This window comes from Eretmochelys imbricata, chromosome 8 (genome assembly GCF_965152235.1).
Source record: "Eretmochelys imbricata isolate rEreImb1 chromosome 8, rEreImb1.hap1, whole genome shotgun sequence".
In the NCBI taxonomy this organism is placed as follows: Eukaryota; Metazoa; Chordata; order Testudines; family Cheloniidae; genus Eretmochelys; species Eretmochelys imbricata.
Window position 1 is genome coordinate 103,410,243 of NC_135579.1, and position 18,359 is coordinate 103,428,601.

The 18,359-nt window shown below is 57.6% G+C and overlaps 1 protein-coding gene across 2 annotated transcripts in view; it reads left to right on the plus strand.

The window, feature by feature from the left end:
- The window catches only part of POMGNT1 (protein O-linked mannose N-acetylglucosaminyltransferase 1 (beta 1,2-)), a 30,744-nt gene extending 13,156 nt beyond the window's left edge, over positions 1–17,588 (plus strand). For both annotated transcript variants that reach the window (XM_077824364.1, XM_077824365.1), the window contains exons 9-22: positions 998–1,125; positions 2,260–2,330; positions 3,191–3,266; positions 7,309–7,392; positions 8,019–8,060; positions 8,602–8,660; positions 9,715–9,787; positions 10,619–10,747; positions 11,307–11,432; positions 11,696–11,760; positions 12,238–12,282; positions 12,513–12,648; positions 13,227–13,336; positions 13,717–17,588. In XM_077824364.1, coding sequence (XP_077680490.1) covers positions 998–1,125; positions 2,260–2,330; positions 3,191–3,266; positions 7,309–7,392; positions 8,019–8,060; positions 8,602–8,660; positions 9,715–9,787; positions 10,619–10,747; positions 11,307–11,432; positions 11,696–11,760; positions 12,238–12,282; positions 12,513–12,648; positions 13,227–13,336; positions 13,717–13,810 — 1,238 coding nt within the window. In that variant the 3' untranslated portion in view covers positions 13,811–17,588. The remainder of the gene's footprint in view (positions 1–997; positions 1,126–2,259; positions 2,331–3,190; positions 3,267–7,308; positions 7,393–8,018; positions 8,061–8,601; positions 8,661–9,714; positions 9,788–10,618; positions 10,748–11,306; positions 11,433–11,695; positions 11,761–12,237; positions 12,283–12,512; positions 12,649–13,226; positions 13,337–13,716) is intronic.
- Positions 17,589–18,359: the final 771 nt, after the last annotated feature.

An 18,359-nucleotide genomic window follows, 5' to 3' on the forward strand; every position in this document is an offset into this window, starting at 1 on the left:
CCTGTATTCTATTCCTGGCTCTGATAGTGTGTACATCCACTCGCCCTTCTGTGCCCCCCACTTTGTAAGCTCTGTGGGGCAGGCGCTGGCTCTCACGATGGCCGTACAGCGCCTAGCACAATGGAGTTCTGAGCTCAGCTGTGGCCTGGAGGTGCTGCTGGCCTACAAGTAATCAGATGCCAGCACTGTGAGGCCTTCTGGAGGGCATGGGGAGGTCTGGAGGGCATGGGGAGGTTTGGGGTCTCTCTCTCAAACCTGTGCTCCCATATCTCAGGGATGGTATTCTTCTGGGAGGGTGAGGCAGAGCTGTGTGCAAGCCCCTTGGTGAGGAATTTGCACTGGGAGGTGATGGGAGCTGACTTCAGGCTGCATTGTTCTGACAGGGCCGTTTCTGGGGGCTAGGAAGTGATGGTTTGTTTGGGGTTGTTTTTTTTTCTCTTCCTTTTTAAAGCCGCCGACCTCATTAATACAGGACTGGGCGTTAAAACGGAATTGGTGCTTCTGTTGTAAATCCGGTGCTCGCTCTTTTTTCTTAGCAACCCTACAATAACAAACCAGCATGCTTCTGCCAGGAGGAGGGGAGGAGATAAAGGAGTGGGTTTCCTTTTCCTGCTTCCAAGGGATTGTTTGTGAATGCCTAGGGTGGGTCTTAAAATAGAAGTTGGAAGAAATCTCTCTGGACCATGCCGTTCAGAGCTGCCATTCCTTCTGCGCTCATCCAGCTGCCAGGGCCTTCTGTGCCCCTGTAGGGTTTGAGCCTGGGTGCCCACCCAGGGCAGCGGACAGAGGCTGACTGCACTTCTGCGAAGGCATCCGCTTGGCCCAGGTGGCCACCAACGGCAGTAAGCCATGGCGCGACAGCTGAGGCTGCAGGTGGGGGCAGTGAAGTGGCAGGGCAGCAGGGCTGTGCCCTGGCACAAAGGGGTGAGCTGCCTGCTTTCTCCCCTCCCGCCCCGAGCAGTGGTCTGAACTCGGCTAGTCTCCCGTTCCCCCGCAGATGCCGAGTGCCGCTGGCCTGACACGGAGCTGAACCGCCGCCGGTGGAGGTTCTGCACCAAGGTGGAAGGTTACGGCAGCGTCTGCAGCTGCAAAGACCCCACGCCCATCGAGTTCAACCCTGATCCTGTGAGTGCGCAACGGCCAGCGGTCGTCTTCCCCTCCAAGCGCGAGCGGAGGAAGGGGAGCGGGAAGCCCTTGCCTCCAGCTGAGCATGGAGCGGTGCGTGGCCCTCGCCTGGCATAACGTCTGCAGGAGGCTTCGGGATAGACGGAGCACAGAGGGCTCCCGCTGAAATCACGTCGGCCTGCTTCTGCGCGGCACGCCGCCTCCAGCGGGCTCCCAGAATGCACCTGGCTATGGGAAGGGAAGGGAAGGATGCTGCAGTGTCTCTCAGAAACGGCCAGGGACGACTGTGGTAGAGTAGCTAGGGCACGAGGGTTCGTACACACCAGGGTAGATCTCGCTACGTCCATTCCCTGCCGTGGCAGGGGCCTGGAGCATTCCTGACGCTGCCGTCTCTTCTGTTCCCTGCCCGTGGCACACCTCAGTCCAGCCTCCTGAGGGCTGTAACTGTCGGGCTTGGTGTGGGGTGGCCGGGTGGTGGTCAGTGATGACCTCCTGGTCTGGCACTCCCTTCTGGACTAGGGCTCTGTTACGGTCTAGCAAAAAGTGCTCTTGGGTCCGAAATGGCAGCAAGCGGGCAGGACCCCTGTGGCATCTCTTACCTGACAGCTGGCATCTCCAGTCACCTGGCATTCCTCTCAGGCCAGGCTGAGGCCTGGGATCAGTCCTGAAGAGAGAACCTTGCCGAAACAATCACCATGCGATTTTTTTTTTTCTCCCCCCTGCAGCCCCAGGATTCTTTAGCTGTCCCGCAGCCAAGTACTGACCAGGCCCAGCCCTGCCCTGCCCGGATCCCAGCCTGCCGTGGTGGGGCAGGAGGGCATCTGAAGGTGTCTAAGATGGACTGAATGAGGCCATCATCCTTGCACCAGGGTTCTCCTTGTGGGCAAAGGGTCTCTGCTCTGTTTCAAGGCTGGATGAGAACAGTGCTGTCCCCCCTCTTGAAATAAAGCCCGGCCCCTAAGGGGAAGGAAGCTGGGTGGTGAATTGACTCCCATGAGATCCCCTCGCTGTGGGCAGGGCTCGTAAACCTTGCAGACGTCACTGGTTCCTCTCAGGGCTGTCGGGGCCCGGGGCTGGGCGGGTGGCTCCTAGTGGCTTCCCAAAGCCCTTATCACAAACATTTTTCTCTTCCAGCTCAAGGACAATAAAGTCTTTAATGTGCCTGTGGCTGTCATTGCAGGGAACAGACCCAATTACCTGTACAGGTGAGTGCTTGGCGGGACGTTGCATGGGCTGTGGAGGGATGTCCCGGGGAAAGCATTGGATCTCTCTTGCAGGGTCCATGAGAAAGCCAAGCTGGGGAAGCCCCATGAGATCACTCCATCTCCAGCTAGTGCAGATGAGCACTGGGAACAGCTCTGCTTCTGTACCCAGTCCTGGCTCTGAATAACCCGGGCAATGCAGGCACTCCCGTTCTTCTTGGGGATCCTGCTCTCTGATGTCATGAGCCGGAGGAGTCGCTTGCTAGTCTCCTTTGCTTTCCCAGAATGCTTCAAGGGTGTCTTCCTACTGGCCAACTCGTGAGTAGCCCAGCCACAAAATGCTGCGGGAGCAGGTAGTGGTGGGATTCTGAATGTGGCTTTGTCCTGGGGGCAGGTTAGTGTGTTGTGTAGCCCTCAAGGGATTTTTCTCCATCCCTGCTGGCCAACTCTGAGTGATGATAGGCGTTACCCTCCCAGCTTCGCCATGGGAAGGGAGTATGGGGCAATGTCTGGGTTTGCAAGGACCTCACCACCCCCCACCCAAGGGATCTAGGCCTCACTTGAGTGTTGAACCGTCTCCTCCTTCTGTTGCGCAAGTTTCATCACTGGCTCAGCATGTCGCCAGGTGACCATCTCTCACCCGGTGCCCTCTGCAGGAGGGCTGGACACTCCCAGGAAAGAGAGCAGGGGCCTGACCTTGGGGTCTGAGAGGGCCCGCTTCCCCCTCCATCTGAGAGAGAAGACACTTGTGCAAGGCTCTTGCATGGCACCCCCCTTCCCGGTTACCATGGCATTCAGTCTGTTAAAGAGACTCCAGACTTTCAAGCAAACACATTTTCACTCTCTCCTCTCCTGGCCCCCAGGATGCTGCGGTCCCTGCTGTCAGCTCAAGGGGTCAACCCCCAGATGATCACGGTCTTTATTGATGGATATTATGAGGTAAGATCTCCCCCTGCGGTGGGGCGGGGGGCTTCTCACACTGTCTCTGAACATGCGGGAGGGGGCAGCTGCTGTTGTCCTTGTCCCCTCTCTGCCCACCCCCCAGGACAGCTCCTGGGGCAGGCTCCTCACTAGGCTCTGAAATTCCCGCTCGGCTCACTGGGACAGAGCAATTTCGTTGGTCTGTTTCCCATTGGGCGTCTTCGTTTTGACGACGGTTGGGCTGCTGGTGTGTTGAGACGGCTGCGTGTCACACTGGCCATCATCTCTTGTCTCAGGCTTAGATCAGAAGCTCTTTGGGGAATGGGCCACGTATTTGTTCTGGGTTTTGTACAGCACCTAGCGCGGCAGGGTCCTAGTCAGTGATTGGGGCTCTTGATACAAATGAGTTATTTTCTGCATCTTTAAAATGCCCTGAGGCTGTGGGGCTAGACCAGAGGGGGCAAGAGGTGTCGGCACCCTCTGGAGTCCACATTCTGACCAACCCCTGTCTGCAGCCCCCCTCCCACTCCTGCTGAAATAAACCAACTGAATGGTGCTGTCTGGCGTCAAGTGTCCAGGGGGGAGAGGGGCTGCTCAGGGGTGGACTGTTGGGGGTGCGCCCCATGATTGTCGCAGAGCTTCGGGGCGTGAAAGAGAACCCAGCGCGCCCTCTAACGTGAAGATCTTTCTCCCAGTTTCCGAGCTGTGAAAAGAGCGAGAAATTCCACTAGGGACTTCACCGTGGCCAGTATGTTTTACGTGGACAGCGGCCATGAGATCTTGTCCTGGGGTAGAATTTCATAGTTCTCCCACTCTTTGACCAAGACTTGGGTACGACACCCAACCTTGTACGAAAGCGAAACCTTTTTGGATGAATCCTTTATTCACTGACGAACGCAAGTGTCCTTGGACGTGGAACTGTTCGCGACTTTGGGTCGAATTTGACATGAACTCACTGAACAAGTTTCAGCCCCAAACCCTGGCTCACGGTAGATTCGCGAGGACCTTTCCGTGGAGAAGGAGGTGGCAGTGTGGCAGTCCTCCCCCAGTGGGTGGGCACTCGCCTGAGAGGTGGAAGCCTAGACTCAGGTCCTTGCTCCACTGTATAGTTTGATTAGAATTTAGGAGCCCCACCTCAGGGTAGCTGATGGCTTGGTGATTTGAATGCTTACCTGGAAAAGGGGAGATCTGGGTTCAAATCCCTGTTCCCGAGGGGGAATTTGTATCTGCTCACCTCCCCCCATTAATCTAACCCTTTAAAAATGCCTGAAAACTGACTGTTTTGTTTGAATCAAATTTTTTGCCAACTCTTTTTGCTTCCCTGAAAACTCTGAAAAAGTTGAGACTCAGGTCGGCCCAAACTGCCTCTTTTTGTTTTGGGTTTTGACTGGTCAGTGACCCACAGAATCAGTTAGTCACCCAGCCCCACTTATTCCCAGGCCTGCCTGTTCCCTCGTGCTCCTTCCCTCTGAGATCCTGCGACCGGCGGTCACCTGCAGCCTTCTGAAATCAAGTGGGTTTATTTAGCAAATGGAGCGAAGCATTGGAGACAGTGACTTTAAAACAGCAGTCAGCTGCCACGCTCGTCTAGACCCATCTGACCTTAGGCTTCGCTGCAAGCTCAGTTAGACGGGCTTCCCACCAGTTAGAGGAACCGAATGGACCCAGCGTGTTCTCTTGGCAAGCCCAAAAGTTCTTGGGAGGCAGCCTGGTCTCCGTTTGCCTTCCAGAGAGTGATTCCCTCCCCAGGGAAACCCATTTCTCAAAATCCTCTCCTCCCTGCATAAGCCAGACCCCACTTACCATCTGTCCAAGTCCGTCTACGCTGCCCGCTGATCCTAGACTGACTCAGGTTTGAGCCCAAGCCCCACTTCTGTCCACGCACAGGACCCGGGGCCTAGCAACCTGCTGAGAGCGTGGGTCAGAGCCCCAGTCCCACAGAGACTTTGGTCCAAGCGCTGTCGTTTTGCAGCGTGATCACGGCTCCAGCCGCAGACCTGCGTCAGAAGGTCTGCATAGCGCCGTACGGACACATTAACAGGCCTGGGAGACCCAGGTGTGGCGATTGTAAACCCGGGGTTACAATGCAGTGTGGACACTCCCACAGACCCGGTTTACAGTGCAGAACAGACACACCCTGAATGGCTTTCTTACAGGGCCAGGGGTGCAATCTTCCATTTCTCTCCAACTGTTTTTTCCCACTTGACCGGCCAGGCCAGGTAAGGAGAAGCCCCCATGATGGCTGCTCCATTGTCTGGAAGTTAGACCTGTTTAGCCTTAATGGCTTTCAGTCACGGGCCTTGTGTTTGGAGTGCTGAAACTCTGCTCCCCCGGACCTCAGGATTCCTATACATAACCCATATTGTAGGGTGCAGCTCCATGTTCCCCACCAAGCACCCCTATGTCCATCAGACCCCTTCCAGTCCAGGCTTGACCAGATGCGCCACAGCCAAAATAAACACCCCCTGCCCCACAAATCTGTCTCAAGATTGGAACCTGGGTTAGACTCTCTGACTTGCAACTGGATGTGACTTTTGAAGCCGTCACACTGCATAGTCCTAGCGTTAGTGGGGGGAGGGGGGCAGTGGTCAGACCCCCCCCACAGCCGCTTAAAACAACCTGCCTTCGGTTGGCCTTTCCCTGTAAACCTCATCTTCTCCCCCTGTCTGTAAGCTGAGGCCTTGCTGTGGACAGAGCCAGATGACCCGAATGCTTGTGTGGAACTTTTCACCTCTTTCGGTCTCCAAGCGCTTTGCTGGTGACTCCGCTTTGCATTATATCCCCGTGGTTCAGCTGGGCGGGGGGTGCCCGAGGTGCAGAGGTTGCCCAAAGTCACACCATGACTGAGCCTGGAGCAGAACCCAGATCCCTCCCCTGCAATTCCCAGGCTGGCACCTGGCTAGTAGTCTAAGGGGCTTAGGACATGCTGTCTAGTGGGCGTTGATTGCAAGCACCGTTACTGGGTCTGGACTGTACTGCAGGGTAAGGGTGACTATCTTTTTTTTTTTTTTTTTCCCCCCTCCATCAGACCCAGCGATTCTGTCTCTCCTGTTCAGACAGCACCACTCCATTTAGTGTCGGCGTGAGGGAATGAGATGAGCAGAGCTTTTTCTTGGCGAGGAAGAACATGAATTAAACCAGTTGTGGTGGGGGGGAGGGGAGGAATCCTCTTCTTTTAGACATTTGCCACAGTGACTAATGCTCTGTAAGTGAGAGCAGATAATGCTGGATGCATCCCGTTGCCATGGCAATGGGAAGCCAGCTCCCTGGCCTATGAGGGAGCAGCATGAACGTTGGGCCTGTTTTCATGAGTGGAACAGGAGATGCTGAGCACCGTGCTGTCATTTTATTGGGGTGTCCGGGGGAGGATGAACCCTTGGTGCTTGATGCAATCCGAGTTCCCTTCCCCGGTTACAATAGGGAGCTGCGGGCGGGGGAGAGGGGGGGCCAGACTCTGGGTGCACAGAGCCTGGGATGACTAAGGGGCTCTCTAATGGGATTACTGGTCAGCTGGAGAGGTGACCTGGTTTCATGCCGGATGGTAAAGGAAGCCTCTCTCTGGTGTACGTGTATAAAACACAGCTGTTGCGTGTACCCATGGAACGTGCTACCCCCCCATTCTTTACAGCATGCACATGAAGAAGGATTAGACACCTGCATGAGTGAGCATGGCTAATGTGCCACTTATCATAGAATATCAGGGTCGGAAGGGACCTCAGGAGGTCATCTAGTCCAACACCCTGCTCAAAGCAGGACTTCAGTTAAACAAGCTGGGTTAACCGTTACAGGGGTTATCTATGCTCATGCTTCAGGGCACAAGCTGATTATCCACTGAGGTCAGGCCTCCCTGCTGTTTCCTTAGGTCACCATGGCGCAGCACTGCACAGTTAAGCCCACTGTGGGGTGTTTCCCACACTTGCCTGAAGCATCAGATGCCATCAGAGACTTTGCCCCATCTCTAGGCTTGCCAACCCTGCGCGCTAGAGAAGGGGCTGAGCGTAGAGGTGTAGACAGATCTGGGGCCTGTGCGGTGAGTGAGTCTCGTGTCTTTCTCTTCCAGGAGCCAATGGACGTGGTGGAGTTGTTTGGCCTGAAAGGGATCCAGCACACTCCGATCAGCATTAAAAATGCCCGAGTGTCCCAGGTGAGGGACCCTTCCTACTTTCCTCTCTGGCCCCACTTGGGGAAATTCTCCCCCCTCTTCCTGGTGCACCGTGCGTCCCACGCAGACCGGCAGTGGGGCTTGAATCTAGGACCTAGAGCGGGGCGGGGGGGGCAAATTTACTGATCCTTTGAGCCGCATACGACAACCTTCAGAAGTTTGAGAGCCAGGACGCACCTGCCAGGGCTCGGGGCTTCAGTCCTGCTCCTGCTGAAGCGCCGAGACCCCCCCCCCCCCCGCCCCACTGGGCAGAAGCCCCTACCCTACCACTCTGCTGCAAGACAGGGGTCCCAAACTCCTCCCAAGTCTGGTAGGTGGAGAATGGGCGGGAGGGGGGAACATGGGGGCTCCGCGAGCCACACTTCAATGGTAACCGTGGGTTTGTGAGCCACAGTTTGGCCACCCCTGACCTAGAGCAATAAAAGCAGGAGTTTCCACTGCTTGAATGAAAGGGTGGGTCATGGACCTGGCAGCAGTAGTAGACTCTTACATGGACTGGATCCATGCTTCCCACAGGGGCGCCCTCCGATAGCGACCGTTAATCGGTGTCTGGAGGGGATAGACGCCTCGGTGGTGGTGTTTGCTAACGCCCGTGTCTCTTCCCACAGCACTACAAGGCCAGTCTGACTGCAACCTTCAACCTGCACCCGGTGAGCAAGTCCCTGCTCCTCTTGACTGTCTCCGCTCTCAGCGCCAGGCACTTCCGCTCCCCATAATGAGCGCCTGGGGACCCACTCGGGGACGAGCTGGGCACTTGCGCATCAGGAGAGCGAAGCCCGCGGTGCCTGCTGACAGGAGCAGAAATTCTCATCATGGCGCAGCATCCAGGAGCGTGGCGGGGAAGAAGGAGGGAAACCCACTCAGGGCAGCAGCTTGGGTGCCTTCCTGCTGGCGCTGGGAACGCCGCAGTTCCCTGGTGTCACTGAACCCACTTCCCTTATGCCCGTCTCACGGGAGCGATGGCTGCGAAATGAAGTCCTCTGAGAAGCAAAATGGCTGCCTGTGAGATAGCATCCATGGCCAAGCACCACCACTTTGGGTTTGAGTCGAGACGGGCCTGGTGCAAATCACGTCCGCGAGGCTTGTTGGGGCCGAGCGCGGAGAGTAGCGTAGACAAGGGGATGCTGTGAGATGTCTCTGGTCTGTCCTTAGTCCCCTTCGTCCTGCTGATGTCTCTCGTTTCCCTCCCAGGATGCCAAGTTTGCTGTAGTGCTGGAAGAAGACTTGGACATCTCCATCGACTTCTTCAGGTGAGGCTTGTAACATGCTGACATCAGGCCCTCTGCTTGGCCCTGCAGCTCCCTTGTCGTCTCGGAGGCCCAGCCACATCCGTCTATCTTGCCAGACCAGAAACGAGTGGCTCTTCGCTCTACTGGTGCACCACGGTCTGCAGGATGGTCCTGAGAGACGTGGGAGCATCCTGCTGATGCTGGGATGGGGGTGACTCTATTATCCACAACCAAACTCTGATTACAAAGAGGGCATGTGTCAGAATCTCCATCCGTCCTAGGGTTTTAGCTGCTCGACAGCTTCCTCGATGGTGAGAGGTCAGTGCTGCTAGAACTCCTGGCTCTTCTGTTGACTTACTGGGAGTTCACGCGGGGACATCACTGGAATTTGTCATGCCTCTGTTTTGCCCGTCTGTAAAATGGGCTCGCTACTTGCAGTACCTACCTAACAGCGGGGTCCGGAAGCTTAATTAATATATGAGCATTTGAGGCTGGTTCTGGGAGCTGTCGAGGGCCGGTGCCGGCAGAGGAATTACTACAGGGACTAGAAACAACTTGGGCCAGATCCTCCGCTGATGTAAGCACTTGTAGTTCCATTGCAGGCAGCAAGGCTACACTGATTTTACATCAGTGGAGGATCTGGCCCACTGTCGTTTTGATCTGTTTTGCTGAACCCTGATCGCTGGGTCAAAGGCTGCTTTAAGTGACTTCCCGCAGGTAGTAAAATGCTTTGAGCATCCTCTGGCCCCAGCTGACCCACATTTTGCCCTGCGCTGAGGCTGGCAACTGTCCCTCTCCTCTGGCCCCTGCCTTAACTTCTCCCCACCATCCTCTCTGGCTGTGAGGGTGGGAGCTGCCTGCCTAGTGGGTCTGAGCAAAGAGCCTCCATGACGGATGGGCGCACTGGGGGTTCCTAGGCGTCTGTTACCTCCTCTGCCCAGCTGGAGGACGGAGGGGCTTATTTAGGATCGAGGTGTTGTGTCTCATAGCAGTGGGTGGGAGAGAATCCTTTTCCAGGGTGAGCTGGGCACCCGGGGGTGCGGCCAGTCCTGTCTGTAATCTGTCTCGTTTCTAGCTTCCTGAGCCAGTCGATCTATTTACTGGAGGAGGACGACAGCCTGTACTGCATCTCGGCTTGGAACGATCAGGTAGGCTCATGGATACTCGCTTCTCCTGCCTCTGTAACCCCACAGCAAGACCCGCTCCGATGCAGTCCAGCGTCCCTGTGCTCCGTCTCCTCCAGGCGTTGGTTCCTGCCGCCCGTCTGGCGGGGATTGTTGCCTCCGGCTCCGTTTGCAGCACGCTCTTCCCTCTGCAAAGGTGGCTGGGGGGGGCCCCAGAAATGCTTCACGCGGTACAGAGACGTACCATGTGAGCTGAGGAGATCCCAGATGGCCCCCCCTGCAGCCGCTGGCCCCAGCGCCGAGTCTGTGCCACGCTCCACCCCCGCTGGGTGGGAGAGCGAGACCGTCCTGTGCCCACCCTAGGCGTTACGACCTGGCCCCTGGGGGTTTGGTTCATCCGTCCCACCACAGATGGAGACGGAAGAGCAGACGGGCCAAACCTGAGTGGGGCCGCGACGCCCCCCCCCCCGCCCCCCGCCCCCTTCACCCAGGCACCAGGTCACGACGCCGCTCGGTTCGGGGGCCAATGTGCACTGGCTGCAGCCATCGCTAGAGAAGACCCTCTCAGCTCGCCCAGTCGGCCCCCTGATATTGAGGGGCCCGGAATTGACCCTGCGGAGCTCAGGGCGGGGGTGGGAGGGGAAGTGAAGGGCTTCAGGGCGGGTGGGGCAGGCAGGTGCTAATCCCTTCCAGAGGCTGGTGAGGAAACCCCCACCCAAAGGAAGGGGCGAAGCACTGGCCTTCCTGTGCTGGGAATAACGCCTCCTCCTGGCGTACCTGCTCTCCCGGGGTCCCCGTGGCCCCCTGTCGGCATCCTGGCGAGGGCGCGCTGAACGCTGCCCTCTGGCTCCGCAGGGCTACGAACACACAGCCGAGGACCCCTCGCTCCTGTACCGCGTCGAGACCATGCCCGGCCTGGGCTGGGTGCTGAGCAAAAGCCTCTACAAGGACGAACTAGAGCCGAAATGGCCAACCCCAGAGAAGGTCAGTGCCCTCCGCTCTGCCTGGTAGGAGCCCTGGCGCCCCTATTGCTGCGGGTATGGGGGGAGCAGGGGCTGTGAATCTTGGTGGGCGGCTAGCAGAGGAGCCGCCGTGAAGCATCCGGGCTGTGGGCGCCCGCAAGCGACGCATGTTGCTCTTAGGTTTTTAGATACAGGGACGGCGTCCACGTTCCGAGCCCCCAGCTCCGAGGGGTTACCGACCCCGCTGTCTGCAGAGCCTGGGTAAAGCCAGTGCTCTGTCTAAAAACACGTCCATCTCTGCCAGAAATCTGTCTGAGAAGCCCTACAATAACCAACACCAGGGGGTGCCATGTGGGCTCTGGCCATAACCAATGGCTGCCTGCGTACAGCATCCAGTGTCCACGAGCAACCTGCAATAACATGCCCGGAGGCATGGAGGTCCGGGGAGGGAGTCTTTGGCACAGAATTATTTCCATCTCCAGGGGCTAAGGGGCTTTTTTAAGGAACAGCGTGATCAGCGACAAGCACCCAGTGCAGCAGCCAGATTCCCACTCTAACGCAGCATCCTCTCCCCTCTCCAGCTGTGGGACTGGGACATGTGGATGCGGATGCCGGAGCAGCGGAAAGGCCGGGAATGCATCATCCCCGACGTCTCGCGCTCGTACCACTTCGGCATCGTGGGGCTCAACATGAACGGCTACTTCCACGTGAGTGATGCCAAGTGCCGTCTCCCGCGGAGGTGGGGAGGGGGCGGGCAGGTAGACAGGCTCCCCTCCCTGCTTCGAGGTGCAGAGACTGCCCGTTGGGCATTGCCTTGGGCTGTTATCTGACCTCTGCGCTGGGCTCGCGAGGTGCATCAGTCGGGGAAGGGGCGTGAGCCAGAGCGTTGTCTTGGCTCCAAAGGATGGAGCCGGGTGAGCTGGATGAGCGGTGATCCTTTGACAAGTCCCTTTTTGCGCTTGGTTCCCAGGAAGCCTATTTCAAGAAGCACAAATTCAACACCGTCCCGAATGTGCAGCTCAAAAACGTGGAGAGGTGAGTGCCAGCCCACTGCGAAGGAACGACTGGAGGTCACCCAGAGCCTGCTGCACCATAAAGGGCTTTGTCTCTTGTACCTCTTAATTCTATCCCACCCCACTGCAGCTTCCCTATTCCAGCTCCGAGCTCCCCCTTCTCCACTGCGTGTAGCTCTGCCAGGGCCCCTCCGTTCTGAACGGACGTGCCCCACAGCTGTTCCAGTAGCTTTCCATCCTGCCGAGCAGAGAGTGACACAAGGTGCATTGGATCAGATGCCCACTGGCATATGTCACTTAAGCCAAAGCACCAGGGGGCTGAACGCTTGGTGCAGGAACCAGGTCACCGGCACTCGCTGTTCTCCCCTGTTGCGACGCTGGGGACGTTGGACCTGGCTGGGAGATGAAGTGTGTGGCCGTCCATCCGTGGCATGTGGCCCATCTCACAGAACCTCCCTCCTCATTCGCTGGCCCTTTACGCTCTGTCTTTCCCATGCAGCTTAAAGAAGGACGCCTACGAGATTGAAATTCACCGGCTCCTGGGGTAAGTGTGTTCTGCGTCCCATGCCCTGAAAGATCAGGGCTGTAACAGGGCCTGCCAGTGCTTTGGGATTCACAGGGGTATATCTGATGCCTCCTATTGGAGGGACAGATGGGTCCTAATGTGGTCCTAGCCTTTCCTCCGGCATCGGCTGGGACCCTATGTGTATCGCATGCCAGGGGGTGGGTAGGCACCCTTGGTTGCCCACTCACCAGCCCTGTGCCCCATTTCAGCGAGGCTGCGGTTCTGGATCACAGCAAGAACCCGTGCGAGGATTCCTTCCTGCCCGACACCGAGGGCAAGACCTACGTGATGTACATCAGGATGGAGCAGGAAGCCGACTTCACCACCTGGACTCAACTCGCCAAGGTGATTCCCTGCCTGGTCCCCGGGTGACTGCAGCCCCCTCCCAACATTCTTAGCTGTGGCTTTCATGGCGGCGGAGATTCAAGCTACGATGCCCGACTTTTGTCTGGCGCTCAGCTGGCCCCTAGCGCCAACTCCCATTGGCCGATTCACTTGGGCCCGAGCCTTAAACTGGGGCTCCAGCCTGCACGGTGACTCCGGGGTTGACTGTGCACCAAAGGTACCAGAGCATGTGTGGTCAGGTCCCTGGGAGAAGGAGGCAGGTTTCTGCTCCCCGGCCCTGCAGTCTCCCCTCGACCTGTGAATCGGGCTGGCTCGCGCATCAGGAGCCAAGAGCCTGCCCTGCCGTGGGGTTACTGGCTGGCTGCTGAGGGGAAGGGGAGGGAGCATTGGGCTCTCCCCAAGCAGCCGTGGGAGAAGGAGTGGGATTTGCAGCGCTTTGAGCCCAGGGCGTGGTCAGTGTTTCCATCACTCCGCCGAGCAAATCTGCAGCCCGGACCGGCCCAGAGCCGCAGGCGGAGCGTGGCAGGGTGGGCCGTGGTACATGTCCTCAGCTCTCTGTCCACTGCTCCCCCTCCTAGTGCCTTCACGTCTGGGACCTGGACGTCCGCGGGAACCACAAAGGCTTGTGGCGTCTCTTCCGCAAGAAGAACCACATCCTGGTGGTGGGCGTGCCCGCCTCCCCTTACTCGTGAGTATGGCCACGCCCCCCGGGGAGGGGCCCGGAGGAGGGGGTGCAAGATCCCTGCAGCGCCCCATGAAATCGCAGGGCTAGCGGGCTCCCCTCCTGCACCCGGCACGAGTCAGGGCTCGTGCCTGCGGCTGGGTCTTCTTGCAAAGGAAACCCTGGTGGGCCCCTGCCTGGGGAGAGGGGAAAACCCCCTCCAACCTCTTAGAGCCGAAGGCTCCGTATTAACCCAGTAAATACCACTCTTGAGCAGAATCCCAGCTGCTCCCTGTGGTTACAGGGATCTGCCCCTTTCGCCCGGGCCTGTACAGCACCCAGCGCGGGAGTTGCAGCCCCTCAAGTGCTCCCGCGTCTGACCAGCTGCTCCTGGCTGGTCCCTGCAGGTCGAAGAAGCCCGCTGCGGTGACCCCGATCTTCATGGAGCCCCCCGCCAAGGAGGAGGTGGCCGGGCAGGTGGCAGCAGCAGAGCAGACGTGAGCCGGAGAGATCTCCACGGCACCACCGCACGCAGAGAGGAGAGGGGGCAGCACTTGGTAGAGGCTGGGTACTCCCAGTGGGGATGGGGTAGGGACTTCAGCTGTGCCCCATGTGCTCCCCGGACGGAAACCGGGGCACAGGACCCCGCCCCTGCCTGGGGACTGGCTGCTGTCGCTGTGGGACCTCGCAGCGTTGCCCTGTAGGATGTGACGCCCGCCCATGCACACGGGCTCTCTTTTTAACACTGACTCTTTACTAACTTTGCCCCCCTCCTTAGGAGGAGGCATTTTAAATGCACCGGCTCCTTTAAGGCTCTCTCTGCCCCACGGTGGGGTGGGAGGGGATTTTGTAGCCCAGGAAGTGCCCATGCCCTCAGGCCAGACTTTATTTATTAACTCTTGTGTGGCTGGCTCGCCCTGTGCCTGGCTTTTCCATCGGGGCCTGTGCCCCTCTGACGGCTCTGCCCTGGGCCGGTGGTACCCTGGGCGTCTGAGCCAAGGTGGGTGAAATGCCCTGTCCTCTGCCTGGTTTGTGGGGCAGAGAAGGAACCTGGTACAGCCCAGCTCGAGAGAGGTTTGGGGATGTCACTGGTGGAAGGGCCAGAGCCTTGGGCCCAGCTCACGGCATCCGGAGGAAGAAGGATCAGGGGAAATGTGGCCTGTCTCTTTAAATGGAATTCTTCCCTCCCTCCCCCACTGCACGGATCAGTGGATGGCGCCATGTGGGAGACCCGGGTTCAAGGCGCCCCCGCCCGGCCACCGATGTCGTGACTCTTCCCAGTGCAAGCTCATGCGTGGCAGCCAGCGAGCGGCCCGGATTAGCCTCCCAGTGGCCGTGGTGCCAGAGCAGAGAGATGGGAGCCAGCTGGAGAGGGGGTGAAGGAGCCTTGCAGAGCGGACGCTGCCTTGGTGTGTGAAGAGCAGCCCCTGCCTGCACGTGGGCCCATCGCTTGCTGCCCAAAGCTTAAAGGGAAGACGGCAGCAAGGGGGTTGGGAGCCCAGCAACTCCATCACAGGCAGCTGCTGCAGCAGGCCCCGTGTGCTGGAGGGGGCCATGTCCTGCTGTGATCACTACTGGTTCCCGGTGGTACTCGCCCACCCTGCCGGGCACTCTCAGCCCCCCTTGCGCTGAGCGAGGTTGGGCTGGCTCTGAGGAGCGGCTATGGGATGCTGCTCTCGGGCTGGGAGTGGCTGCCCCTCTGACCCTGAGCCCTGCCAGCCTGACTGAAGCTACGGAAAGGGAAGACATTCAGGGACGAGGCGGGTTTGGGTTTCCACTCCCCTCTGCGTGTGCGGAGGTCGCACAGGGCGGGGTGGGATGAGTGAACCCGGCCTGTAGATTTTCCCCCCTAGCTGTAGCCAGCGGGAGCTGGGAGTGGCCCAGCAAGTGATGCCACCACGTTCCAGTTTGATCTGAGTCCAATAAGTCTCCGTCCTGTGGTCGATGCCTATATAGAGATGATTCTCTTTTTTCCCACCCACCACCACCTTCCTGCCAATCAGATTTGCAGGAGCAGCTCTTCGAGCTGCCTCCTCCTTGGGCGGAGGAGCAGGGGAAGGCCCCCACCCCGGGAGCTCTCCTTTGAATTGTTCGAGCTCTGGCTCCGAGTGTGGGAAAGACGGCGCCTGGATCAGGCACTCCCCTGTGCCTCTGCTCCATGGAATCAGACTCTCAGCACTTCAGTTCCCCGGGCTGGCTTCCAGCCCCAAAGCTAACCAGACAGTGCATTTACTGGCAGCAGACCTGGAGGCAGATGGCAGTGAGCAGAGCACCAATGCACTATAATTTGGGACGAGGAGAGCTGGGGGCTCAGGAACGAGACCTGTAGGATTATTGGTTTGGTTGCAGCCCAGGCATGCAGGGATAAGGGCCAAGACCAAGTGCCTAACTTCCATTGGTTTCAATGGGAGTTAGGCATCTAAATAATCTTGAGGTCTGGACCACAGTCCTTGCCAGCTGCTGGCTGTTTTGGCCCATGCTATGCAAGCTGGCTGGCTGGCAGATCTGGCGTCCACATCACTCACAACTGGCCATCTTGGCTGCAAGGTCAAGGGTCAAATGGGTCAAACCCGTGGGGCATTTGGACTGCCGCTGCCCATGGTGTTTGTAGAAGATTCTGCTCTCTTCGCTGGCCTGATGTTCGCCGCGCATCCCCCTCTCTGCTGCCATGGTTTCCAGGTACGTTGGGACGGTCCCTGGCTGAGTGGCTGGGGCCATCCGCATTTTGTGGCAACGGGGAAGGGGGAGGAGCGTCAAAGGGGCCTGATGATTTTAAAGGCGCGTGTGATGAAAACCAAGTGATCATTAGAAGCAGCTTGGCTGTACTGCGGATCGAAACCCACCTCAGATGAGCCTCCGATCCCCAGGGAGTCTCCTGCATATAACGCTACATAACTTATTTATTTATTCGACCGTAGGGATGAGGTTTTGAACCAGGAAGGCACCTGGGGTCCTCTTTTGGGATTGCTGTCAGAGTGGGGTTTCCCACTTAGCAGATGTTGGGGTGTTGCATTATTCCATTCCGTTCTCCCTTGGCCAGTTGACTTTGGCAGGGTTATGATGGCCTCTGGTGCTTTTTTTTCTCTTCTCACCCCCAAAATGTACAGCAGTACCTCACTGGGTTAAACTGGGAAGCCCAAGCACAGGTGATGGGGGATTTTTGCAAACGCTTAAGGAAATGCGCACACAAAATCGACCCAGCGTATGTACCGTGAGTGCTAACTGTGCTCTGCCACAGCGAATGCTCTGTAGCGTACTTTGCTGAGACCCGGAAAGTCCCCCTAGTGCTGTGTCTGCCGCTGCGTCTCCAAGAAGTGGAGAGAGACCTGTGTCTGGGGGGCAGGTTGCTGGGGATGAAGTGTGGGCTGCTGCAGATCTCCTGTACTGGTGGTGTGCAGTGACCGTTCTGAACCCCGGAGTGATGCTCGAAGGCTGGAGGTATCCTACTCCTTTTCTCTCGAAGAACCCCAATTCCCCCTCACCCCCCCACCCCGGCTGCCTTTTGCAGACAAACTTTGAAATAAAGCCCCTCCCTTGTTTTACAATTGCTTGTGGGTTTTGGCCCTGAACTGCTGCTAATTCCACTCTTGTTCTGTAATCGGTTTAAACTTGTGGAGCAGAGAAGCTGGAAGAAGGCAACTCAAGCTGGTTCTTTGCCCACTGAAATAGTGTGATTTGATTGCTGGTGTCTCCTGGCTTTTTTTCTTACTACCTGGCCTCGTCCTGCAAAGGCCACAGCTGCGGGAATCCTCCTCTAATCAATCTTTCTCAAGCCGGCTACCCCTCTGCTCTAACCAATGGCATTGCAATGCACAGAAAAAAATGGAAGGGCCCGATTGACTTCACTTGATAGTGTCTGGGTCCTGCCCCATAGAAGCTAATGTCCTGTTGCCTTCAGTTGTAACAGGATTTGACTCTGGAAAGGGGTTACACTGTGTCTGGCTCTGCAGCACCTCGATGGGTCAAACTTTTCTTACCCTCCTTCCTTGAAAACTACCAGCTTCGTGCTGTCAGCCTCTTTTGTTGTGTGCCTCTCTCTCTCCCCTGACTGCCCCAGTCCATCCGGCTTGGTCCGTGGGGCTGGCCAGCCCTGGCTTGCCCAGCTGCAGGGTCCTGTGTGTAATGGGGTGGCAGGACAGGGGCTGTGTGAGGGACGGGCTGGCTTGCCCAGCTGCAGGGTCCTGTGTGCGATGGGGCGGCAGGATGGGGGCTGTGTGAGGGATTGGTGCTTTCTGAATCCGGTTTATCTTTTTGTCAAAATAAACATTACAGTCCTGTTTATTTGTGTCTTTTGCCTCCATCTCCGTGTGGGTGCTTGTCGGGTTCTCTGTATGACACCGGTCCCAACCTATCACTGATCTGGAGGCCACCGGCAGAGAAAAGTGGATGGGGATAGCTGCGGGCGTGTGCCCTTGGTGGTCAGGGCCTTCCTAGGCTGTGAGCCCCTTCCTAGGCAGCGGGAGGGAAGAGAAGTGGATCCAGACTGGCAAAGAAGATAGCTCTTTTGGATGAACGGATGGATCAAGCCCACCAGGGTTGGTCCGGGGGGGAAGAGTGAATAGACATTCCAGCCTAACTTCTGGTTTTTGTTGTTTGGGGGTGGGGGGGGGGTGTTTTGTTTTCTAAGTTGCTACCCTTATTGTTACTGGTCCAGGATGTGGGTGCATTGAAAGAGGACGATGGGACACTCTGGTGGGCCTGGGGAAAGGGCTGAGAGGATTCCTTAGAAGAGCCTCACTTCCCTTTTAGGTAGTCTCTTCTGTAATCACCCCCCGACACACTTGCAAGGGGGGGGTGTCCTTATACCCCTCCTTTAACTTCTCCTCCTAGCATCTCTGTGAAGTAGGGCAGCGTTGTCTCCATTTTATGGCTGTGGAGCGGAGACGCAGCGAGAGCCAGTGACTTGCCTGAGGTTCACATGCAGCAGGGCTCAGACGTGGATCGTCCAAGTCCTAGTTGAGGCACTGAATCCAAAGGCCATCTTTCCTCCTTCAGAAACATCTTATATCAGTAATTCCTAGGTGTGTGACAAAATGAATCCCGTGTATAG